This window comes from Xenopus tropicalis, chromosome 1, assembly GCF_000004195.4.
Source record: "Xenopus tropicalis strain Nigerian chromosome 1, UCB_Xtro_10.0, whole genome shotgun sequence".
Taxonomy (NCBI): Eukaryota; Metazoa; Chordata; class Amphibia; order Anura; family Pipidae; genus Xenopus; species Xenopus tropicalis.
The window spans coordinates 155,580,061-155,607,024 of record NC_030677.2 but is presented as its reverse complement, the minus strand read 5'-3'; the positions used below and the strand labels follow the sequence as shown (position 1 = coordinate 155,607,024).

Sequence of the window (26,964 nt, the reverse complement as noted above, 5' to 3'; positions counted from 1 at the left end):
GGTATATTACCTGCTCTCACTGTTAGTTGGAATCAGTATCCCCATCTGTAAGATATCTATACGGTATATTACCTGCTCTCACTGTTAGTTGGAATCAGTATCCCCATCTGTAAGATATCTATAAGGTATATTACCTGCTCTCACTGTTAGTTGGAATCAGTGTCCCCATCTGTAAGATATCTATAAGGTATATTTCTCCAGCAGTGGTTTAAGATTTTCCTTTAATATAGTGTTATGCTGGAAAGAACTGGGTAGAATTGAATCCAGGGGTCTGTCTAACTTTGTACATAATTTTCTCTACAGTGCTCTATGAGCTCAGTCCAAAAGGACTGTGTCTGCAGGGGACCTTTCAAGCAACTTATTAAATATCAGTCTCAGAATTTTTTTCAGGTCCTCGGGGCCAGAGGCTTCTAGGAGACCTTTTATTCTGATACTGTTATGTCTTTGGCAGTTTTCTAGATCCTCAACATGTAGGTGGAGGTCCTGTATTTGATCTGATTGAGTATGAACCAGTAACAAACCAATTGTTCACCATTTCCAGTGTGGTGGTATCTGCTTGCTCTGTCTGTAATCTTATTCGCTATATTTTGAAGATCTTCTTTCATCTCCTGCATATCTACTTTATGTATCTCCTCTATCTTTTGGATCAATTGCTCTAGATCTTTTTTAGTAGGAAGAGCACAGAGGTGGGCCTTCCAGTTCCGTTCCTCCTCGTCCCTCAGGAAAAGAAATGGGAGTAAAAATCATACAGTAATATGAAAAAGTCTGGGAACCCACAAAGTTGAAGTTACCTAGGGGTTGGATATTCCAACAAGACAATGACCCTAAACGCAGTTGGAAATCTACAAAGGCATTTGTGCAGAGGGAGAAGTACAATATTCTGGAATTGTCGTCACACTCCCCCGACTTGAATATTATCATAAATCTATGGGATGATTTGAAGCAGGCTGTCCATGCTTGGCAGCCATCAAATTTAACTGAACTGGAGAGATTTTGGATGGACAGAAATCCAGACACTTATCAAAGGCTATAGGAGGTGTCTAGAGGCTGTTACATTTGCAAAAGGTACCTCAACTAAGTATTGATGTAATATCTCTGTTGGGATGTCCAAATGACAGGTGCCTACCTGTATAATTTTGTTATGATGCATGTAAGGATACTCACTGTGTTCATCGCGCTGTCCGCCATCCGTGTGGTGTTCGACCGGAACGTCCCGTAGCATTGTGCGTGCTCCTGCGTGTGCGTCTTGATGCGCCGACTATGCACGGTGTACATATGCACGCGTCTTTATGCTTCCCCTGGGCTATTCCCAGGGGAATAGCCCAGGGGCTATTCCATCCTCAGGTGAGCCTAGGGCTGTGTGGGGCGCTTGTGGGTCTCTCATATTGGATATCCCATATTGGATATTTTCTGTTAATCAAATAAACTTTGTAACTTCTGAAATACTACTGTTTCCATAAGGCATGTTATATATTAAAAGGAAGTTGCTACTTTGAAAGCTCAGCCAACTCCAAAGAATTAAGAGGGGTTCCCAAATTTTTTCAGATGACAGATGTGTGTCTGCCCTTTGTGTGTGTGTGCACAGAGCCAGAGGAGCTATAGTGCTTAAAATATCAGTGTTTCAATATGGAATTATGCAGTGGCATATACTACTAAGGGGTATTTAACTCCCCAAAAATGAATCAATGCAAACTTAATTAAAGTGGTCTTCTGAGTACTAATGGCTTCTGAGTTATTAGACCACTGATAGGGGGCAACCCTGTTCAAAAGGACCCTGTCTCTGCACTTTTTACGCTCTTCCTGTATTCAGTTAAACCTAGGGTTGCTGACTCTTTGCAGTTTAAAAAGCCAAGGCTTGAGAAAGGGCTGGAGTAAGCCCGAAACATTGCCTGTTTTTCTGACCTGAAAATAAAAACACCTTTTCACTTTTGCAACAAGGACGTGCTGCAGTTTAATTTCACTGTGATATGGTATCTTACAGAAGCCCCTCTGGCATTTGCTAGAATCCGAAGATTGCCATTCCAGGCCTTGTTACTTCACTACACTTAGCGCCCTTGGGCCAAACAACCAGTTCAAAAAAAGGAGAATGCAAGCCGTCAGGGCAAGGAATGCATCAATGAGTTGATGCTGTCCTCACCCCAGTGAGATTTTTAAATCTGTCCAATATTTTTCTGCACGATTTTTGGCCAGATAATGGTCGGGCAGACTGCAGACTCGGACCAGAAGGCCAGTGTAAGGCTACCTTAAAAGTAAAGGTGGCCACACCTAAACTGCCGATTTGAGTCCTTCAGACTGATTCGGCAGCTTTTCTGCCCATGTATGGGGCCCCACCAATGGGCCTCCCAATCAATATCTTGCTGAAAATTGGCTAGGTGTCTATCGGGCAGGTTTGATTTTCCTGTCGGATTGGGGACTGCTTTGGTTTGTTGATGCGGTCCTTTGTTCAAAAGCCCCCGTACCCATTGAATTAGTCCGATATTGCACACCTTAAGCTGGCCATACAGGGCCGCCATCAGGGGGGCACAGGGGGGACTGTTGTCCCGGGCCTGGACACTTCTCGTGATACAGTATTTTTAGCCCGGGCCCCCTTTAAAAATTACGGGCCCTATCATTGGTACATTGGTGGTCAGCGGGTAATTTGATTGGTTGCGCCCCGTGTGTACGTGTGACCCCAGTACGCACGGGGCGCGACCTTATAAAAGTGAGGATGAGCCGGAGGATGCAGCGGGGCCTGGAGCCTGATGGACGCAAGTCAGGACGAAGCGGGGAGCCGGAGCCAGAGCAAGGGAGGGAGTTGGTGGATGCAGTTGTACGTGGGGGGGGGGGGGAAAGCAGGTGGACGCAGTTGGACGCAGGGGGGAAACAGGTGGATGCAGTTGGATGCGGGGGGGGAAGCAGGTGGATGCAGTTGGACGCGGGAGGGGAAGTTGGTGGATGCAGTTGGACGCGGGGTGGGGGAGTTGGTGGATGCAGTTGGACGCAGGGGGGGGAAGCAGGGGGATGCAGTTGGACGCAGGGTGGGGGAGTTGGTGGATGCAGTTGGACGGGGTGGAGTTCGTGGATGCAGTTGGACGCGGGGGGGGAGTTGGTGGATTCAGTTGGATGCGGGGAGAAGCAGGAGGATGCAGGTGGACGATGGGGGGGAGTCAAAGCACGCTGGGGGGGGCCAGAGGAAGGAGGTAGATGATGGGGGGCCGGATCAGGAGAAGCAAGTGGACAGGCTGGGGGGGAGCCAGAGGAAGCAGGTGGATAATGGGGGGGGGGGGGATCAAGTGTCTAAGTGTTTGTGAATCATGCGTTAGTGTTATTTAGGTGCGCTAATTAACGCAAAGCGGTAATGGGAGAAAGTAGGTGGATGCTGGGGGGGAGTTAGAGCACGCTGGGGGGGGAGCCGGAGAAAGCAGGTGGACCATGGGGTGGGGGATCAGGAGAAAGTATTTAGTTGCAGGGGGGGGTTGGAAATCAGAGCACGCTGGGGGGGAGCCAGAGGAAGCAGGTGGATAATGGGGGGGATCAGGAGAAAGCATTTCCTCTAAGTGCCTGTACTGTATTAATAATAATAGTAATAAATGTGATTTAACAAATAGAAAACTCATTTGTGTTCTGTGTAGTGTGTGCCATTTGTTAAAGAGACATTTTATTGCATAGGCTGCTTGGAAACTGATGGGAGGGGTCACTGGGGAAGGGGCCATTGGGGGCGTGGGAAGAGGGGGGCCCAGAAAATGTTGTTGTGAGGGGCCCCGTGATTTCTGATGGAGGCCCTGTGGCTATACATGCACCAATATTGAAGTCACTTTCATACGACTGGTGTCTATTTCATGTTCAGAACATGTTTCATGAAGCGAGTTAAAAAAGTTGAGACTTACCTCAGGCGGCAGCACCCAGCAAGTTACCAGGGGTGGCAAAAACCTGCTCCTGGTAACTTAAAGCGCCAAAATTCCAATCTTTAAGTCAGAATTTTGGTTCTTCTAGTGCAGATAGCGCTATTGCTCTCTCTGCACTAGTAATGCGGGGCGACATCAACTTTGCTGCCTTAGGCGGCTAGGGCCCCTGAGGCAGCACTGTATTGAGAAATTATACCTATAGTCTGCATGTTAGTTTTAGATTGTTGCATTTAAACGCATGATCAACTTAAATCTGACCGTGTATGGCCACCTTTAGGAGTTAATCTCAAGCTGCAGGCATACCTTCAGTTCTCTCAATAGTGCCCTTCAGTCTCCCCATATTTCACCTGTTCAGATGATCAGAAGCCAAACAAGAAGAAAAAACGCTGAGCTGTGTAAAGAAAGTTCCAATAATGCCTCCTGCACCGAGACCGAGGGCTGATTCACTAAAGGTCGATATTTATAGCATGTGTTAAAATTTTTATTGCTTCTTATTTTTTGCGACAACGCACAATTCACTATAAGATACTTGCGTTAATTTAAACGCGATGTGGTTTGCGTTATTTAACTCGCGATGAGCGTTTTAGTCGCGATAATTTCGTATTTGCGATCCGAAAATCACGAAATGTTCGTATTTAACGAACGTAAATGGCTGGATCCTGGATTCCGACTTTGATCCTACTGTACATGATTTTGGAAGCCTCCCATAGGAATAAATGGCACTCTGCAGCTCCTACCTGGCCCAAGGAAAGTCACAATACCGAAGCTTTAATGAATCCAAATCTTTCGTACTCGGCGCAACAATACAGTTTTTTCGCAATAATTTTGTTGCAAAGTACGAAATTGTCGCAAAAAGTATGAAAAATCGCAGAAATTACGCTAGGAGCCTACATATATTAATAATTCACCCCCATACTTGAATAAATCCCACTGCCAAGTCCATATTGTGTTGCCAAAAGCTCATTAACTGTACTTTTCTATAATTACCGCCTTCCCCAAGTAGGTGTTATTTTTCGCACAGACTAATGCGATATTTAGCGCGTCTATGTGTTTGTGAATCATGCGTTAGTATTATTTATGTGCGCTAATTAACGCAAAGCGGTAAAATTAACACATGCAGTAGCGTGACTTAACGCATGCGATACTTTAGCGAATCGCGCAATTTTTTGCGTCAATTTTAACGCACAAAAACCATGTGATATGCGTTATTGCACTTTAGTGAATCAACCCTCAAGTGTACATGCTCAGTTAGTTAGACTATGAGTCAGCTGATATATATATATATATATATATATACATACAGGTGTGTGTGTATATATAATTATTATATCTTTTTTTTGCCGTTTTACCTAATATCATAGGCGGATTTTCAATAAGGCTAGGGGAGGCTAAGCCTCCCCAAACCTGCTCTGGCACCCTAAAAATAAAATAAAAAAACCTGGCTCTGTTTCTGCGCTGTCCTGCAAATCTTCTCCTGTCCCTGCAAGCTCCGGGTTCTGCTCTTATCAGCTGTGCTCTGATTGGATCTTTCTTCTTGTATATTCTCCAATCAGAGCACAGCTTTCTTGACAGACAGTAAAATTGACCAATCAAGACACAGATGCAGACAGGGATCGGGAAATTTTGCAAACTGCAGAAATGAAGAATCTGCAGACTGTAAGTTTACCCATGAACCAGCTTTGAACTTTGCTGCAGTTTTCATCCCACAGGTACTGTACTGTATATGTTCTAAAGACTGACCCACTAGCTGGAATTAAATTGTTTTTTGTCATCTGACATTTATAATATCCCCTACCCTAACAGATGGAAGGTAAGTTAATTTTTTTTACTTTTGTCATTGTTTTTTTCATTTATAGTAAGTTACAGTGGAGCCAATGCTGTGTATCCGTGCCAGTGTTATAGTGCCAGGGCCTGAATATCTGCCATCTGTACCCACTGCTCCTCATGGCATATAATGTGCTGGTTTTGTATATAAAGACTGCGTCTCACTGTATATAACGTGCTTGGGATGTCAGTACCTGCTGCCTCACTTTCTATAAAGCTAACTTAAACACATCTAATGGGGAGGTTCACTTTTAAGTTAACTTGTAGTATATTATAGAATGGCCTATTCCTAGCAACTTTGCAATTGGTCTTCCTAGTTAATTTTATATAGTTTTTGAATAATTTGCCTTTCGCTTCTGCCTCTTTCCAGCTTTCAAATGAGGGTCACTGACCAAAAAGTATTGCTCTGTGAAGCTACAGTTTTATTTTTCCATGCAGGCCCCTTAACTATTCATATTCCCATCTCTTGTTTAAACCACTACCTGGTATATAAGACCCTAGCAACCAGATAGCTGTTGAAATACCAAATGGAGAGCTGCTGAACAAAAAGCTAAATAACCGAAAAACCAATTAAAAATAAAAGAGGACCAATTGCAAATTGTCTCAGAATATTAGTGTCTACATCATATTAAAAGTTAATTTAAAGGTGAACTACCCCTTTAACCTAACTGAACACAAATGTATAGAGAACCCCTAACAGAAGTGCACGTATGAATGCTTTTACATCCTAAGCATTTTAGGGTTAAAAAAATCCCCCCCACCCGCACTTTTGCACAGTATCCCTGGGAGTCAGTGGGAACTGCCAGAGGTAGTTGGGAGGTTAATTTTTTACACCAGCAGCGAATCCACTAAGTGTCACATTAGCTGTAGGTCAGTCTGTGTATGGCCCATCTTTAGCCTCCCCAAACAAAAAAAGTCACCCTCTGCCTATGCCTAATATATATGTTACTAGTTGCCTGAATTGTTCAAAGGAAGAGTTTTTGCAAAGCCCCAAACCCAAGATCTGAAATAGAATAAAGCCTCCACTTTTCAGGCTGCTCAAGAGACACAAACACACACCCAGACTCCCACACAAACTAACACACAGACTCACACAGACACTGAAGCTACATTACAGCGCTTCTGACACAGTAAATTCTACCGTGTGCCTCAAGAGGACGCTGGTTACAAACACTATATAACAACATTGCCCAAAACGAATATGGCACCTTTTAGCTTTACGTCACCCACGCATTTGCCATAACATTAGGCATGGTGGAGTTTCCATAAAATATGCCAAGTTCTGCAAGAGCTCCGCCTCTCTGGATCAGCTGACGCTGCCAGGTTTGTGTTGTGACAGGAGGAGGAGGTGGCGGTGGAGGAGGAGGAGAAGAGGAAGAAAAAGACAGCGGAGAGAAAGCGGCTCGGTAATAAACTGCCCCCACTGCACCCACACACGCGTTACTACCCCGCTTAGCCGCCATTATACTACTACACCGTCCCGCAACAGCATCTTGATAGGCTCACTACATACTCTCACAGCCACCTCCACCCAACCCCAGCTGGCCTGCCCACAGCCACTGCCTGTTGTGGGGATTGCTAGTACCATGATGCACTTCTTACAGCCACTTGCAACGCTGCAAGCACCCACCCAGTTTACTTCCCAGATACTTTATAAAAGCTGTGGCAGAACATTCCTATCCACTTGCCTTTGTATGCATTTATATATCATACCCCCCTGAGCTGGATCCCCATCACATCTGCTGCATTCTATAGATTCTAAAATCCAACCACCAGGGCCGTCTGTACTTCCTGCATCAGTATAAGCGTTTATATTCCCCTTCTACTGTTCTATATTCCCTTTCTACTGTTCTATCTTCCCCTTCTACTGTTCTATCTTCCCCTTCTACTGTTCTATCTTCCCCTTCTACTGTTCTATCTTCCCCTTCTACTGTTCTATCTTCCCCTTCTACTGTTCTATCTTCCCCTTCTACTATTCTGTGCTGCAGGCAGTACCATTAATATGTTGGTGCATGGGAAATGGTACATGTTGCTAATAATAATTCCAGTTAATGTATATAAAAATGTACCCCATACTGTAAAATGTCACCAACTATATATATATATATATATATATATATATATATATATTCACTAAAGTGCGATAAGCATTATCGCATGCTTTTTTGTTTTAAAATTGGCGCGAAAAATAACGCTCGATTCGCTAAAGTATTGTCGCATGCGTTAAGACGCATATCACATGCGCTAAATAACACATGATCGCAAGGTGTTAATTTAAACGCATTGCGTTAATTCTCGCATAGAAATAATACTAATGCATGATTCACAAACATATAAGAAGTGTTAGACGCGCTAAATATCACATTAGTCTGTGCGAAAATTAACACCTACTTGGGGCAGGCGGTACTTAAAAAAAATTTTTGGTTTGTGAGCTTTTGGCAACACAACATGGACTTTGCAGTGGGATTTTTTCAAGTCTGTGTTGGCCCTAGAGTAATGCATCCTCCAGTTTTCAGGGAAATGGTCATTTTCAGAAAAGTAGTTTTACGAACACGCAGGGGGGAATTAACGCACACACGGAAAATAACTCAAGAAAACGCTCATCGCGACTTAACGCAAACAACATTTAATTAACGCAAGTATCCTATAGTGAATCATGCGTTAAGTCGCTGTTGTACAGCGCTGTGTACCCTTGTGGCGCTTTATAAATAAAGTTATACGTACATACAGGTGGTGAAGCTTAGAGGTGATATTTTATTCTCTCATTCAGATTCAGTGAGTCACAGCTTCTTGATTGTAAGGGCCAGCAGTGCAGGCTCTCTTTACTTTCTATATTGGTTTCTGGCATGTAATGTGTATGTTCCATGTGTAACATGCTGTGGAATTATTGTTATAAATATTAGTAGGAACCCTTAGTACTGTACCTATTTCTTGCTGGTCCATTGCACCATTTGAACATTGCTCTGCAGAACATACCAAACCAGCTCAAAGTTGGCAATTCAGTACTTCCAGTGACATTTTGATAATGAATATTGTTATAAAATAGGCAAAGTGAGAAAACACAGTTCTGTAAGTTTACGAATCATATGATTTAAGGAAAACTACATGTTCTGTACAATTTTATCTTTTGGTACAGCTTCATAGGTTGTCTGTCCCCAACCAACCAACAAAAAATGTTTGTATTCCACTTTTGTTGTTTACTAGGTACTATAGCAATGGATTTTGGTGCCATTTTTCACATGAATGGGGGAGGGTTGGATTTTTCACTATTCGGTTTGTTCCCTTAAGAAATGTCCTGATCAGTGATTAAATCATTGCACTAATAATATTTTTTGTCATGAAAGACCTGTTGAATGCTGTAAATTTTTGGACTGTTAATTATTTTTTTCTGCCAATTTCCTTTTTAAGGGAATGCAGCTCTTTGGTGTTTGTTTATATATATTTTAAAAACTGACTTGCCTTAGGTTTCTGTCAATTCACCTGTATATATTATTATACTATATATGAATAATGAATGCCTATAGCTTTTAATAGCACTGTTGAATAAAAAAAAAAATAGCAACATGTATACATGCAGATGGTAAAGTGAACTCTGCTTTAAAGATATTTAGATAACTGCTATTTATTTTGTTGGGTGTTAAATAGGGAGCAAATAAGTTTCATCCTATTTAAGCCATACTGTGGTCAGAATACGTTTTGAAAACAAGGATTTTATTGTGTTAGCCTGTGGATTGGAAGGAAAAACTTCTATTTTTGCTCTTAGGTAAAAACATCATCATCACCACTGTTGCTCTGTGACACTTTTTTTGACATTATGTGGTTTTAGGTTTTTAATGGCTTACGGTTAATTTAATTTAACCATATCCACTTTATAGACTTCTATTTATATTTCAGTAAGTACATCTGAAAGTGTACCACCCAGCTTTGTGGCTTCCCCTCCACCCCTAACTACAGAAAGCTTGCACTTACTTGCCATTTAAAGGGAAGCAGCCCTCCCCCACAAAATTGTACACCTCCCTACTACACTCTGCCCCATCTCAAATTCCATAGCACCTCTTCACCCAATCAAACTTGCACAGTCATAGACAGCTGTCCCCAACCCCCAGTCTGAGGGTTTAACTATGAAAACCCTGAAAGCAGTGAAAGAGACCAATTGTTATTATAAACAGATTCCCATTATATTTATTTATTGCTAAAGCAGCAGGGATTGTGCATCTGAACCAATCCTGCTTATTCCTTTCTAGTGTGATGCTGGGATGGTCATTTGTTGAGCGTTAAAATGATATTTAAAAGCATAGTTATATGTTTATATATTATAGTTGCAGAGTTAGGATTGTAATATATATAATTTGTATTATTTATCCTAATGGACAATTTGTTTTCAGTAACCTTTTAAATATTAACCATTGCAAAATGGGCCAGGATTTCTAAGGAAAGAGTGTGGTGTACAAAAAGGGTAAAAATCTATTGTTCCTAATGAAACCTCATACAATAATGACTTTCACTTCAGACTGAGCTGCTACTGTTGTGTCTGGTTGCTAGTGGTGGAAGCTCTCTCAGTCTCTAGTTTTCTTACTGTGTTATTTTGGGCTGCTCTACCCCCAACTTGCTGTTATTTTCCTCTTGATTGTTTCAGAAGTGAGCCGAGATGGATGGCTTAGGGGAGAAGAAGCCCTGGGGGAAGCTAAGTAGATTGTTGGGAGCTGAGACGGAATCCTCATCTGAACTGTTTCTCTACAAAAAGGAATGGACAATAGGCAGAAAGAAAGGTAATCATTTATTTAAAATGTAACACAGGATATAAAACCAGAACCTTTACATATAATTAAAACCTAAATGTGGTTTTAGTGCTACAAGGCAGAAAACTAGAACTTATGCACCTAAAACCATACATGCGAAACATGTCTCTGGTGTACCTGACTGTGAACAAACTTGCATCCTGGCAATTAAATTTGTACGTATGTTAGTGATGGAGTTGATGCAGATTTAATAGCAGGAGTAGATTACAGCATCAAAATTATCAGGCGATGCTTTAGGGCCGTGGCAGATGGGGAGATTAGTTGCCCGCGACAAGGTGTCCTGTAATATTTGTATATTTTCCCAGCATGTTAGCATGAAAGAAGAAATTCTCCAAACCATAGCTGTATGTGCTTAAACACAGATGAGCAACTTAGTGTAACTAAGCCTATCTATAAGGTTATTTTTATAATAAAAAATGATTGGTGAACTTTGTATAAAATACTTATGGAAAAAAGCTTTAGCTCCTAGTTGTTGCTCTGTGCTGCAACCAAATACAACTGCAAAAATCCAAAAAGTAGGAAAAAAGCTTCAGCAGATTTACTGCAAACCATTTATTGTGGTTAGTGGTAACAGGTGTTACCACTACCCACAATAAATGGTTTGCAGTAAATCTGCTGAAGCTTTTTTCCTACTTTTTGGATTTTTGAAGGTTATTTTTATATTGTTCTGAGAGAACACCTTTTTATTGATGCCCCTTTATCTCACTATTCATTTGAGACTCTCCAGTACTACTACTACTGTTTATGTGTCATAAATCCATATATAGATATTGATTGTCCATGTAGTATAAATTTGTGCATTAAAATTTTGTGCATATTAGTCTTATACCTTACACCTGCCTTTTTTAAGTAATGGAAATTACTGACCTTTCCCCTTGGACTTAACCTCTGGTACCTGGTGTTTATCAAGCAGCTGCCTCCACTGATAATCCTTTGCTGCTTTGCATGCCTTTACTATACATGGGTGAACTTCATCATTTGATTTGGTTTCTCTTGCTGTGTTCTGACATTGTTCAGCATTTAATCTTATCTTCTACCTGTTGTTTAAATGTTCTAGATGATTCTCCTTTGGCAAGAAGCTGTTAAATCTGTGGCTTAGCAGCCTATTTCATATTTTTAAATTTGGAGGTATATATAAAACTGGGCTCATTAGAACAATATAAAGAAAGCTGAGATAATACCTTAGGCTTAGGAGAATGCATCAACATTTCCAATGAACTGACAAAAAGGGGCAAATATAATTCTAATATGTACAGTAAATTTCCTTTGCAGCTTGTGACCTGTCTTTCCCTGGAAACAAGTTAGTGTCTGGAGAACACTGCAAAATTACAGTGAATGAAGAATCTGGTAGTGTTTCCTTAGAGGACACCAGGTAAACAACTGTAAATCCATCTGTAAATGTGCATTGACATTTCAGACTTTGGCATTACAATATTATAGGCAAGAAACTGTACAACTTCTTACCCTCAGTTGATGTCAAAACCTTTTATTTTTAGTTGAATTTAAAGCACACTGTCATTGTGATACTGATTAACTAGGTGCTGCATTTCGCAGCAGTGCCCTCGTGTATGTTAGGTACAGAAAATGACCCCAGCTGTAAACATGCTACCCTGTGCAGAGAGAGGGATTAAGTTAACCATGTGCTGAAGGATCCATTCATTTGGTGAGGTCGTCAAACAAGTGAATCTTTCCCCGATATGCCTGCCTTGAGGTGGTTGATATCAGTCTAATAAATTATAGTAGGGTTACTGTAGCAAACACACCAGTTTTACCAGTGCAGGGCAACAGTGCATTATATTTTTATTACTTTAAAGCTCTTTCATTTTTTGGTGTTACTGTTCTTTTAAGCTGTCCATACATTGAAAGATCCGCTCAATTGGTGAGGTCACCAGGTGAGTAGATCTTTCCCCAATATGCCCACCTTGAGGCGTGTGATATTGGGCTAATCTGATTGTTAGGCTCTAGGGCCAGACAATCGGATGACAGTGATAGGGGATACAGGCTGTCGGGCTGATGCCCCCATCAATGAGCTGATGCAGTTATCGCTCCAATGGATATCTAGATGATTATGGGCCAGATATCAGTCGGAGAGGCCTGTCAGAGTACACGGGCTGATGAAGAAGCCAAATTGGTAGCTCAAAAATCTGCCCAAGTATGGCCGGCTTTAGTCTACTCAAAAGGGGTTTTAAACTTAGTATGGCCATATTCTACACCAAAAATGTCTGCACAGCTGTACCATGTACTATTCCTTTGTTTTCTAGATGTATATTTTTTTAAAAACTTGGCAGTTTAGCCGAGAATTATATCAACCAGTAAAATTCAAGTTATGAACAGAAGTATATACATATATAAGTTCAAACAGATAAATTACATTATATTATTCACACTTAGGTATTAAGAGGACATAAAGGGGACCTGTCACCCTAAGAAAAAACTCCAGATTATTTTCTATCATGTTGGTGGAGCAAAATAAGCTTCACTTACACGATATAAATAATATAAATCTTGTTTCCTTCAGTCTTGGAATTACAATCAAAGCAAGCAGGCAGCTGCCATTTTGTGGGCACTGATAGTAAGGTAAGCTTTACATTGTGTCATGTGATAGAATGGGGGGACCAGATGCCCAGGCCCATGGACTGGCTTCACGATTAGATGGAGAGGAGGGAGGGGGAAAGTGAGGAGGGCATTGACATCTAAATGGAAAGGTAAAGTTATTGTCTGCCCCACCTCTATGCCTAAGGCATAGAGGTGGGGAAGGCAATATATGATTGACAACTGGGAAATTTAAATGCATTTATAATGGGTATGGATATGTTAATAAAAAAAAGACTTTGAGTTTCATGTTTAATTTGAAAAGGGCTTTTATTATACAGCTTTTTATGTCTGGGTAACAGGTCCCCTTTAAACCCCTTGTTAAAGGGGTTGTTTACATTCCAAATTTTTTTTTTCAGTTGATTTGGTTTCAGATTTACACCAGAACTGAAGAATTCTTTAAGTTGCTTTCTATTATTTCTTTTTGATTATTTTTTTTGAAGTTAAAGTTTAACAAAAATGTAATCAGTGAACAGCCTCTTTGAAATCTTTCAGTACCTGCCACACTGGTTGTACAGAGGTTAATAGTAAGACTGCAACATCTCCTTAATCACTTAGATTTGCTTCTCCTCCTGAAACCCACTCAGCCCCCTCCCTCAGGAATTTGCTTTGGCTGTTGGCTTGTGGGCATCCTCAGTTGTTCTAAGCTCAGATTACTAAACACGCCCCCCCCCCAGTCTAGCAGCCAGTAAAGAGATGGCATTGCTGGTTCCCATAGAAACTCAGCTCTAGCAGTCTGCTTCAATTTTTTTTTTTCTCCTAACCTCCTCTCATGAGCTCAGATCAAACAAAGCAGAACTTTTATCAAAGACAGTTCTGCCTGTGTGAGTCTGTATTCTTGATGAAATGTATGCTGAATAAGGGTGTGTGTGTATGCTCTTTGCAGATTTAAATGTATCTGATGTGATGGTGCTGGCAAACTGAGGGGATATATGCAGTACAAATGATGCCATTTGGGTTGGGGAAACGTGCCCAACTGATATACATTGTAGGCAAATGTAAGCTTTACATGTCCTTTAATGTTCCTCTCTCTGGTGTTTCAGTATGGCAGCTCAGTAATCCAGGTGCAGACTCTAAATGGTCTGCTACATTAAGTGATACATTTCTGTGGAATAAGCAACTATTGTATCAGTTATTTCAACTGCCTTCATAAAACTCAAGGATTATGCTTTCACCAAAGTCTAGAACTGAACCTCCAGTCCATAGCACTACAATATGTGTAAACAACAAATGAATTCATATAATACAGATATGGGATCCCTTATCCAGAAAGTTCTGAATTACGAAAAGTCCATCTCCCATAGACTTCATGATAAGCAAATAATTCAAATTTTTTAAAATGATTTCCTTTTTCTCTGTAATAATAAAACAGTACCTTGTACTTGATCCCAACTAAGATATAATTAATCCTTATTTGGGGCAAAACAATTCTATTGGGTTTATTCAATATTTAAATGATTTTTAACAAACTTAAGATCCAAATTACGGAAAGATCTGTTTGCTTTTTGGTAAATGGTTGTCAGTGCAGGATTCTGCTGGAGGAGCACTATTAACTGAACTGTGTTTATTGTACAGTAGTATACAACTTTGTATGGGTTATTTGTGAATTGTAAAATGTATTCTTCAAATTTCACTTTAATTACAGCACAAATGGCACAGTAATCAACAAGCTGAAAGTGGTAAAGAAGCAGACATACCCCTTGAAAAATGGTGATGTGATCTATGTTGTTTATAGGAAAAATGAGCCAGAACAAAGTAAGTTGAATTTTTTTGTACAAGAACCTTGTATGTAATCATATGTTTTTCCTGTCTGTGTATGCATGCATATACTTGTCACTTATCAGATGTGGTACAATAACCAATTTTTGTGTTTCAGATGTTGCTTACCTATACAAATCCTTAAACCAGGCAGAAGATAGTATGCAGAATCCAGCAGGTACAGTTACTAAATAATGTCAATAAGCAGAGGAGAATCTACCTAAGTACCTAATTTTATAGAAGGGAAAACCCTGCAAAATATTCCAATCCTACATTTTTTCTGGGGCAAATACAAAGTACTAATTAAACACATTCTTTTTCGGCGGGTGTCTCCACTACTCTGCTCAGCAGCAACGCCGGGTAGTAATATTTATCGGAATTGTTAGACCCTGATGTGAATAACTTGCACAGATTAGCGATTCAGACAATTATTTTCCATGCTGAAACAAAATGTTCCAGGATGGTAAAAACAATTGTTAAGTCTAAAACTATTGTTAACTCTTTTACAAGCAAATACATATCAGTACCAGTTGTAAAAAGATGAGGACACTTGGTAAATCAGTCCTACATATTTGCTAACAACAGTCTTTGCACAGTTTTGATGCATTTGTGATTTTTTTTGTGTGTAGAATACTAGTACTTCCATTTTGCATGGTATTTTAAATAAAATTAGCAATGGCAGACAACAACGGAGATCTATAATGGCCACCATTTGGTCTAGTTATGCTATTGACTCAAAATATGCAGAATAGCAAGTGTAGAAAATTTACTTCAGCAGTGTCAGGTTTTAAATCCCTAGTTTAAACTAATTTTCCTGGCTAACCCATACATTTTTAGTGCAGCCAAATTTTATTAATTGTCCAAGAAAAAGTCCTATTAGGTTATAAATGGTTGCCCTATGCTACATATTAGGTTATTTCTATAAACTATACAATAGTTCCTGAAGCAAACACACATTTTTATTGGCTACCTCATGTTTTTTGCAGATACCTCAGGTTCAGAGGAAGCTGACACTCAGACTTTGTCATCTCAAGATGATCAGCTGTCATATGAGGAACCTCAGCCGTCCACTTCCACATCCAGTCTCTTCAGCACACCTACTACCTCTGCAAGTGAGCCAGCTTGCACTCTCTTGTATAAGTCCCAGGCATCAGGTAACTGACTTGCTTAGTGGGCAGATCTCCCTATATTAGAATCTATGTTTTATAAAGACTTATGCTTTTAGAAATTATGGTATAGTTGTTTATGCATACTTTTTTCAGAAGGTATGATAGTTTTTTTTTTAATCTTAAATGGGTTAGATGTTATCTGCTGCTGTTTTTTTTCATAATCCAGTGTTATCAGGTTATTTACGGAGAGGGATTACCTATGAATGGACACACAGACCTCTGTAAAATTACTTATTACTGGACATAAAGACTTTTTAGAGATTATAAACACAATGTGCCAAGAGTTAATATGGCAGCAAAATTGAAAGTAAATTGACATTACAAAGGTCAAGACTTTGTAATGTATCCCTTTACTTTAAAGGGATACTGTCATGATTTTTATGGTATACTTTTTATTTCTAAATTACATTGTTTACATTTCATATAATTCACTTTGCAATGTAGTTTTTTATTCTAGACACAAATTATATTTTTTAGTAAGTAATATTGGTGTGTAGGCAGCCATCTAGCATCTAGCGCTAGAGGATACAACTGCTTTCAGATAACCTATTGTTTTGCATAATAAAACCTGACCAGGGAACTAGCACTTATATTGTAATGTCACCCACTGTGACCTACAGCACTTATATTTGCCTATTTGTGTCTGTAAGTTACCCTCCCATATAGATTGTAAGCTCTACGGGGCAGGGACCTCCATCCTCTTTGTGTCTTTGACTCTTAACTTATTGCAACTGTATCTTGTATTTATTTGTGCTTATTGTAATACTTTGTATTTATCTATTTTAATACCCCTGTTTATATTAATGGATTCTACTGTACAGCGCTGTGTACATAAGTAGCGCTTTATAAATAAAGTTATACATACATACATACATACATACATACATACATACATACATAATAGCTAAACAGGTTTTCTCCTGCTTGGGTGCTTTCTCATGTTTACCACTATGTGGGGCTAGAAATGCAAACGTTTTGTGAATTTGTCCAAACAAATCACTAGGGTTGAGGAGACTGCCTCATACAGATACAAATAAACAAAAGGAATTCTGGGAATGAATTCCAAACAAGCTCCAAAAAAATCCCTTTTACATGGGTTTATCCTATATGCTAAAGCTCGCCCACTGGGTTTTTAAAACAGAAAAAATGAATTTGGTTTATTGTGCCGCCAAATTTTTATCTGCCTGATTTCATAAAATATGGATGAGTTGTATAAATATGTAAAACCTGCATTGTTCTTTTGGTATTGGTGTATATGATTTTCTTTATGTACACTAATTATGACTGTTCTGCAAACTTGATATTTGCAGTTCCTGGGGTACAGCTTGAAAGTGGTGAGAAGTCTGGGGAAAGTCTTGAAGGACACAGCTCCACATCGGATGCAACAGCACATGAGAAGGGATCTTTAGGTCCTCCAAAAAAGAGAATGAGAACAGGTCAGTAATCCGGATGTCATTGCTTATAAATAAACACACATAGGTCTGGGATAAGTTTACAGCCCAAAATCAATGCATTTTTGCAGGACATTGTAACTCATATGTTTTAACTGGTTTATGTGTATATTGTATTCATTGCCCTGCCTTGCACTATACATTATGTACAGTACAGTGAATTATGCTGTTAAATCTTAGATAAGTGTAAATAAGGGAACATCCTTGCATTATTCCATAGGTGGTTTCTTGGTAAAAAAAAAAAAGGCAGATATTTAAACTTTTTCAGAGAGAAAGGTTATCCTAACCAGAGCAACCAACGTTCTGCTCATATAACCAAAACATACATTTTACTGAAGGAAATAAATGTAAACCCTACTGATAAATCAGATAGGGTTTTGCTCAAAATAAAATACCTTGGAGGGAATTCATGAGTGGAGATATACTTTACTCCAGAAAAAGGCCATGTATGTATAACTTTATAAAGCCCTACAAGGGTACGCAGCACTGTACAATCTTACAATATACACAGTTACACAGAGGGAGAACACGTGTGATAAAAAATACAATAAATAAGTTTAAATACACAGAGATTAAGTGCCATGTGGTATGAGACACAGTAGGAAGGAGGTCCCTGCCCCATAGAGCTTACAATCTAAGTTGTTGGGAAACCTACAGGCACAAATTAGAAGGTAGGGGTGCACCAGGTATGGGCATTTGCTCTTAAGCGCAAAACTAGACAAAATAATGTTTTAGTGCTCCAGAAGGTAGCATCTGAGATTTTTCTTAAAGAGAGTTAGTGAGTGTTCCCTACGGAGGAATTCAGGGATAGAGTTCCAGAGGTAAGGAGCAGCGAGATGGAAAGGTTTAAGATGAGAGAAGGCAGTGGGTGTGGATGGTGTAAAAAGGTGGAGGCTCTGAGAAGAGCAGAGGAGGTGACCAGGAACATGCAGGGAGACCAGTGAAGAAATGTAGTGAGGAGCAGAGGAGTGAAGGGCTTTGAACATTAGCAGAAGGATTTTGTATGCTATGCTTTGCTTAACAGGCAGCCATGCTAGAGAGCTTTAGTGAGGCTGAACAGGTTCCCTCTTAGTAAAGAGCAGGAGGATCCTGGCAGCAGAATTTAATATTAATTGCAGGGGAGAGAGGTGGGAGTCTGGTTAGTAGGAGATTGCAGTAAGCTAAGCGGGAAAGGATAAGGGCATGGATTAGTGTTTTAGCTGTTACTTGTGAAAGGGGTGTATCTTGGCAATGTTGTGGAGGAAAAAGCAGCGGGTTCTGGCAGTGTTATTAATATGGTTAGAGAAGGAGAGGGATTGGTCAAAGATAACACCAAGGCAGTGTGCTGAATTAACAGGGTTAAAGGGGAAGGAAAGGCAAAGTCACTTGGGGGTGCCAAAATGTTAGGCACCCCCAAGTGACTTTAACCGCTTACCTTGTACCCCGGGCTGGTGCCCCTGTTAGGAGAGAACAGCACCAGCCCGGGGTAGCTGCCGGCGCTTCCTCCTTCCGGCTTCGCTGCGCGCGCATGCGCAGTATAGTGAAAAGCCGAACTTAAACATTTAAGTCGGCTTTTTCGCTCTACTGTGCATGCCCGGCCACCGGCAGTTTAGGAAGTGGAAGGCGGAAGGAGGAAGTGCTGCGCTCCAGGTACCCCGGGCTGGTGCTATTTTCTCCTAACAGGGGCACCAGCCCGGGGTAAAAGGTAGGCGGTTAAAGTCACTTGGGGGTGCCTAACATTTTGGCACCCCCAAGTGACTTTACCTTTCTTTTTCCTTTAATGATCATGCCATCAATAGTAATGATGAAAGGCGGAGAAGGACTAGGTTTGGGCGGAAAAGCCATGAGCTCTGTTTTAGCTAGGTTAAGTTAGCCAGGAGGCAGTTAGCAATCTGGGTTTGAACATCAGTGGGTGAAGGGGTGTCTAATTACAAAAAATAATGAGAAAAAATGAGTACATCAAAAAACTGATGTATAGTTTTCCTGGGTAAACTAAAATTACCCTTCAGGAAATGTTCCAAAAGTGAATGACTAGTAAATTAAATGCAAAATCCTGCTGGCAGGATCCTGATTCCAAAGCTTATGTAGATGTGGGACTGGGTTTGATGGCAGACCGACATTTAATAAGAGCTAAAGACAAATTCATAAAAAGATGTCGCTAAGATGTCATCTAAATAACAAAATCTAAAGTGTGTGTTTTAAAAGAAAAAAATCACAAAAGTGAAGATAGAGGTTTGTGAATAAGGTGAAAAATCTTCACTTTTATTTTGTCTCAATATCACCACTTCTGTGAATTTTCTCCCTTGAGTTTTTCACCAAAAAAAAAAAAACTTGAACTTTTTTTTTTTTTTTTAATTAAGTTGAAAGTAGCTGCATGGACTTCATGCTGGATCACACTGAAAGTAGTACCCTCTTTCTTGGGTAATAGTTTGTAGCCTCATCTTGCATGAGGATCAGAATCCAAGCTGCTCAAGGTTGAATCCACATAATTAGATAAAATGCCAAATTTGCTTATTGCTAGGTACATTTTCTTGGGAATGTGTAAATTATATGCTCTCCAAATTTTGAGGGAGTGCAGAGAGACAGCACTTATGATGTCCGACTCTGTAATTATTATACATAGTTGAGAAAGATAATAATATTGATTGTAGTATTAATTATATAGAGGACCTCTGGACGGGCAACAAAAATCTTGTTTCTGCAAGTTGTTCCAAAGGAGCAAGCGATGAAAGCAAGACACCAAGTATGAAGCCAGATAAGATGGAGGAAACGCTCACCTGTATAATCTGTCAGGAATTGCTGCACGACTGTGTCAGGTAATCTTGCAATCAAATGCACTGCTTAAAACTTTGGTCATTCACTATGGAACCAAAATAATATTATATATATATTAAGTACTCCCCTACTTTATGATAATGTTTACTATAGTTACATAATTAAGATGGTTTAAAAAAAAGACCAAATTCCATAAAGTTCAAACCCTCCAAATGAACCCCCATTGCACATATAAACAAATACTTATACAGGTATAGGACCTGTTATCCAGAATGCTCGGGGCCTGGGGTTTTCTGTTAATTTTTTTTGTAATTTGGATCTTCTACCTTTAGTCTACTAAAAAAATTATTTAAACAGTAATTAAACCCAATAGAATTGTTTTGGCTCCAATAAGGATTAATTATATCTTAGTTGGGATCAAGTACAAGGTACTGTTTTATTAATACAGAGAAAAAGGATTGGTTGATTATTTCCAACATTTAGGAGGGCCCTAATATGATTTTCCTGTAAGGGCCACTAACTTTTAGTTACACCACTACCTCCTGTAAAAGGCTTTACTACCACAGACGGGTACAGTCAGTTTAACTTCTCATAAATTAGCAATGAACACTGAGAAACAAGGCAGTGTTGCTTCCTGAACACCAGCTGCAACTCCCCAAATAAGTCCTAACTGCACCTAAAAGGGAACACTAGAGGGAAATTTTTACAACATTCTTGCAGCATTTAAATATAGCAAGAAAGACTAAGCATATAATTTCAGATAATGTCCGATCTTCAATGCCCAATTTACATGTATATCCCTTTAAAGAGACTTTACACTGAATTAGAAAACCAAGCATTGCAGAGTTTTATAAACTGGCTTTCCTCTTACGTTGGAAAGGTTTTATTTTCTTTGTCTTCAAATTAAACTTTTAGAAAAAAGCTGCCTATCTGAGGTATTCTTCTCTTACTGTCAGTTTGCAGCCATGTATGCACACTTTTTGTGCTGCTTGTTATTCTGGTTGGATGGAACGCTCTTCCCTCTGTCCTACCTGCCGCTGCCCTGTTGAACGTATCTGTAAAAACCATATACTGAACAATTTGGTGGAGGCCTATTTGATCCAGCATCCAGGTAATCTCTTGCTTTCAACCTCAAAAAAAACTTTATATGTCTTCTTTTCCCATATTCTGTGGTCTTTTAAGTGAAAAAATATTTCTGTATCTATCTGTTTTGCTTACATGTTTCCAGACACTTACATAGATGTAAGTGCTGGTACTTGTTGATAGATAGATAGATAGATAGATAGATAGATAGATAGAGATACGGATAGTTAGACATACGGATAGATATAGATAGCTATAGATAAATACAGATAGATAGCTACAGATAGAGATAGAGATACAGATAGATAGAGATACAGATAGATAGAGATACAGATAGATAGTGATACAGATAGATAGTGATACAGATAGATAGTGATACAGATAGATAGTGATACAGATAGATAGTGATACAGATAGATAGTGATACAGATAGATTTTGAATACATTTATTTTATAACAGTATTATAAACTTTCACATCAGACTTAAGGCGCTCTTTACATCTTTACTTAAATTGTAAATCCGCAAATATGCAAATGACTGAATAACTATGTCTGCAAAATGTCAACAGTGACGTTATGAGCACTACAATTGGGCAGTTTTAATGCATGTATATTGCTACAGAGAAATGCCGCAGTGAGGAAGACAGGTGTAGTATGGATGCACGGAATAAGATTACACAAGATATGTTGCAGCCAAAGGTACGTCGGTCGTTTTCTGATGAAGAAGGGAGCTCTGAGGATCTGCTGGAGCTTTCTGATGTGGATAGTGAATCTTCTGATATAAGGTTAGGGGCTGCTATTGGTTTTTAGTGGTCATATTATACTATTTGTATGCCTAAATGTAAAATGTTATTAGGTGTGAAACTGGGTAAATAGATGGATAGATTTTTACATTGAACTATTCCTTTAAAATGCAGGAAAACTCACTACCATTCAGTTGCCAAGTCACTTAAATGAGTGGTGAAACAATTTCAACATTACTCAGAAAGTCCACTTGCTTTAGACTTATAACTGGATTTCTTTTCAGTATCTAGTAGTTCTAAGCAATACATTAATTGCAAAAGCTATTTTAAAGCTATTTGGGTATGTCATTTCTATCAAAAGTAGTATATGTCAGTCCCTTGCTTTTCTCTGCACTGCTAATCCTTAGTACTTGCTGGACAACTGACTAATATATTCAGTTTCAGAATAGCAAAGGACAGGCAGATACTGCTTTTAATAGCAATTACATTTACAGTTGGAAATTTGCTTAGAGTTACATTTTCTTTGACAAATTTTTGGTTTACAAACAGAAAAGAGCACATTCTTTAGGTTTATATATAAAATGGTAAAATAGTTATTTTGTCAACTGGTGTAAAATAATTTAAATGGTATTTTATAAAGCTTTTTAGATTTCTCCCACACTCTAAAAACATTTAGGAAGGTAAATAAGCTTTTTATTAAGTGTAAGCCTGAAAGGGACATTAATAAAGTTCATCGGGGGGTAGAGAAGAAAAGATATATAAAAGGATGATAATAATCTTAAGCTTCCATGTTGTTCTTTGGTGCAAATCATGCTTACATTGTAACATGATGTAAAAGAATTGTTGTGCATTGCATGCTAACACAAATTCTCTACATATCATTAAATAAGCCCTTCGGGCACTTGCAAAGAGCATTTGATAGTGTTAAATGTTCAGTTATTTGGGGCTTTTACTCTTGTAGGCTTTGCTAATGAAGTTATATTGGAACAAGGAAATAGAAAAAGGCAGGCACTCTGGAAACTCCAAAAATGTAGATATAAAGCTCAGGTTGTCAGTAAAATCAAAAGAGGTTTATTAACATATACACATAAATGCTAAAAGCCTAACGCGTTTTGTGCCTAACTGGGCACATAAAAATGAAAATATATTGTTCTGAGATTACTTTGTTTAAATCTTGTAGCCAGCCTTATACTGTATGCAGACAGTGCCCTGGATATGTCCGCCACAATATTCAACCCCCACCATATCCTCCACCTTCTGACACAGAGGCTTCACGTACTCAAGGAGATGCCCCTTCTACCTCTACTAACTTTCCTACAGGTTAGTGATCACTTGTTTGTATAGTGGGTGTAAATATTCTTTTCCTGTATTATAGTATTTCAAGCAGTAACAATATCTGGCCAAAAATAAATGGATCAGGTGGATGGTAGGTTTAGATTTCACAAATACAGAGAATGGATTTTCTTCAACTGACCCCTCCCACTACCCCCTTAGCCCTTTTCACCCAATAAGGCCCTACCTTCTGTGACATCACTGGTGCTCTAGGAGACCACAGAACAATATCCTGTAGCTGGTTGTGTAAAATGGCAGATTTGCGTTGGTTAAGGTACCATTTTTTTCAACTTGCTCATATCAAATATTATCCACGTGTCACAGACTAACAGAAGTCAATGAATGCAAGACTTGTATTTTGTGCTTCAAATATTCCTCACCTTTATTGCAAATGAGAGCAGAATAATACTTATTCTTATTGTTCCTATCTGCAGAAAAGGAGGCCAATCAGATTTTCCTTTATTTTTGTAGCTACCCAGGAATATGTGTGCCCTTCTCATGGAAGCCACGTGATCTGCACCTGCTGCTTCCAGCCGATGCCAGACCGAAGGGCAGAACGGGAGCACAACTCTCATGTGGCACCTCAGCAATGTAAGGCTAAGTCTCACTCTCTGCCACTTCACCATGGTTCCTTGGCTCTTTGGCCTTTTTGGGGGTTGATGGGTGAGGGAAGTTTTCAGAAGCTGTTCCATCCTCACTTTAAAAGGTAACATAGTTGTTATCAAATGCTGTGATAGTTTTATATATTTGTAAAAACTCTTAGTTGTATGGTACAGATATTTGCTTTCTAACTCCTGTCATGCATACTTTGTCATCTTGTTTTGCTGGTCTTATCAACTCTACTAAATAACCTTTTTCTAAAAGCTTAGTTTAATATGTTTTCAATGATGGACTGTCGAGTTATATGTTAATAAGTTGTTAATAAATCCTGACTTGACTACTTCTTTATATCCTGGAAGAGGAGGGGCCATGATTGTACTTGGCCTTTCTGGGCTTCAGTCACTTGACAAGCAAATGCACGCTCTCTTTATCGCAATGGAGACAAAACAACATTGCAATAGTCCCGTATACTATTGACTTAAATGTATTAATAGAATAAGAAATTATTGTTAAAAAAAAAAAACAAATGAAAAAAACTGTAAATAAGAACATATATGGCAGGTTTAGTACACTTTAATTTATCCAAATTGGGTAATAAAAAAGAGGCTCCTTTTATTTATCCAGCAAGTTGCTCATTTTGCTAGTGAATGCCCTAAGACAAATAACTGCGACCATTTGGTGCTGCTCAGTTCAAAAAAGTTTCAGCAGTGTCAGAGTACATCTGTCTACCATTCCCTTAAAACTAATATACAATAAATACAGCGAGTAAGAACATTAGTATCATAGCCAGTTAAACGCAAACATGTTTTTCAGATGTATTAAGCACCACAAAGGTATAACAATTATGAGTATAAATATTTATGATTAGTACAAAATACTTAATAACTAGATAAGGTGCATTTTCTTAAAAACTTGGGCGTGGGTGGGAAATATCTCTCTTCCTCTCTCCCAACAAGACTAAAGTTAAACGTATTTGTAGGAAAATCCCCATCTTATAGAAATTATGTCAAAAGGAAAGACTCAAAAACAGAGCATTTCTATTTTTACTTCATCTCACTTCTGTTCTCTTTGCTTCTACAGGCACTATATGTTTGGAGCCCTTCTGTCACATGTACTGGGGATGCAACCGGATGGGTTGTTTTGGGTGTTTAGCTCCATTCTGTGGTAAGGCAAGGACACAGATCTCTTCCTTAGAGAAACTTCTTTTTTGTTATATAGTTGCACACATTGTAATAGCCATTACATGGGGTCTTCTTTATGGTATGTTTCTTTTTATATATCAGCCCCTTGTCCCCCCCTTGTTTAACGTGAATACAATAAAAAGGGTTTGTGCTGAACATTTTGCCAGTTGCTTATTGTTACTTCTCGCTTAGAAATTGAAGCTACTCCATGTTTGGTCCTTGACAGGTAAATAATTAGGAATTATTTGTACACTGGGAATCTAATTATCTGCCTCACAAAAGCTAAACATGCCGTAGTTTCAGTTTCATCCTTTGCCCTGGTTATTTTATCATAAATCATAGATTTTTCATGATTACGACAATAGACAAGTTTTGTACAAGCCCTGTTCATTAAACTTAAGTTGAACAAGGTGGTATGCTGACACTTTAAATATGTATATTTAATATGTTTATTTAAATAGAGCGAAAACAGTCACAGAAGTACACAGTAATTCACTGACATGAATAAATATTTTTACATGGTGATTCAGAGACATACAAAAACATTCAGTAAATAAATTTTACTAGGGCATGTCAATTATACTAGAGTTTTCCCATTAAGTTGTTGTATTAGTAGGTTGGGGCTGAAAATAGTGAGGCTTGTAAGCTTTTTGTGATTCTTTCATAGTATAAATATTGAACATTAGTATCATAGCCAGTTAAATTGTGCGAATTGTAACAAAATTACTCAAGTAACTATTCAAAATACAGGTGTCCTTCCGTACCTGGAGATGAAGATTGCCTGTGTGTGCAATAATCATGCATGGAGTCAATTTAAGTAAAGAGATTTAAATTAAATTATTAATAGACTAATGATAACTCACATGTGCCATAAAAGCAGAGATTATTGTCACTGACATTACAGTTTGTGATGTTTTGTCTTGTGACTCTTTCCTGGGAAATTTTACCATAGCAATTCTCCCTGTGTGCTATAATCTGCTATATAAGTGAGAACAAGGAGAGGGTCAAAAAAATGAATTTAGGAAGTTCTGAGGGGGTTACTTTAGAAGGGAGTTGGGTTATATAACTTGGCATAGCTTTTAACTGTGTTTTCCTGCAATATTAATAACTAACTTACTCCATTAATACTGCTTTATATCCTGGTGAATATAACTAGGAAAATGCCATCACACTACCCTGTAAAACAAATGAATAGTCTGGTAAGCTTGCTCCTCTGTGCAATATTGGTTTTTGCCTAAAGTTGTCCATACACGTTCAGATTTTAGTCTTCTTCCAACGAACGTTTGGATATCAGTCGTATGTTTAAACTAACATTCAGACTGGAATTGTAGGAGAAAGCCCTCAGAATAACAAATCAGAGGATGTTCTGAACATGAAATAGCAGATACCAATCGTACGAAAGTGACTTCCATTGTAGGTCCCCAAAGGATATCGAACAATACATGCACAGATTTTATTATTATCCGACCAATGTTTTCTAACCTGGCTAATCATCTAAACCAGTGCTGTCCAACTGGTGGCCCGCGACCCCCCTCTGTGTGGCCCCCCACCTGTCTGGCTGCTTTGATGGCTTACCTTTGATGGCTTACCTCAGATTCAGGCTGTAATCCCCCTGTATTGTTTAAAAATGTAATCCCCTGTGTTTATCACACCTTTTAATACCTGCATTGTTCACCCCCTGCAGTGTTCACACCTCAGGCTCAGACTGCAATCACTCCCATTGTTCACTTCTTCACACCTCAGACATAGGTACTGTAGGCAGAGTATGGCACATACAGCCAGCATAGGGCAGGT

General features: G+C 39.1%; 1 protein-coding gene across 3 annotated transcripts in view; it reads left to right on the top strand.

Annotated features, from left to right (window-relative positions):
* The first annotated feature begins 6,934 nt into the window (after positions 1-6,934).
* chfr (checkpoint with forkhead and ring finger domains, E3 ubiquitin protein ligase) overlaps positions 6,935-26,964 on the top strand; it is a 30,796-nt gene continuing 10,766 nt past the window's right edge. Inside the window, exons 1-13 of one of the 3 annotated variants that reach the window (XM_012958542.3) lie at positions 6,935-7,114; positions 10,348-10,477; positions 11,780-11,879; positions 14,745-14,854; positions 14,976-15,035; positions 15,844-16,011; positions 17,337-17,462; positions 20,122-20,272; positions 21,188-21,342; positions 21,937-22,099; positions 23,238-23,377; positions 23,861-23,980; positions 25,070-25,153. In XM_012958542.3, the coding sequence (XP_012813996.1) occupies positions 10,357-10,477; positions 11,780-11,879; positions 14,745-14,854; positions 14,976-15,035; positions 15,844-16,011; positions 17,337-17,462; positions 20,122-20,272; positions 21,188-21,342; positions 21,937-22,099; positions 23,238-23,377; positions 23,861-23,980; positions 25,070-25,153 (1,498 nt within the window). In that variant the 5' untranslated portion in view covers positions 6,935-7,114; positions 10,348-10,356. 3 annotated transcript variants of the gene reach the window in all.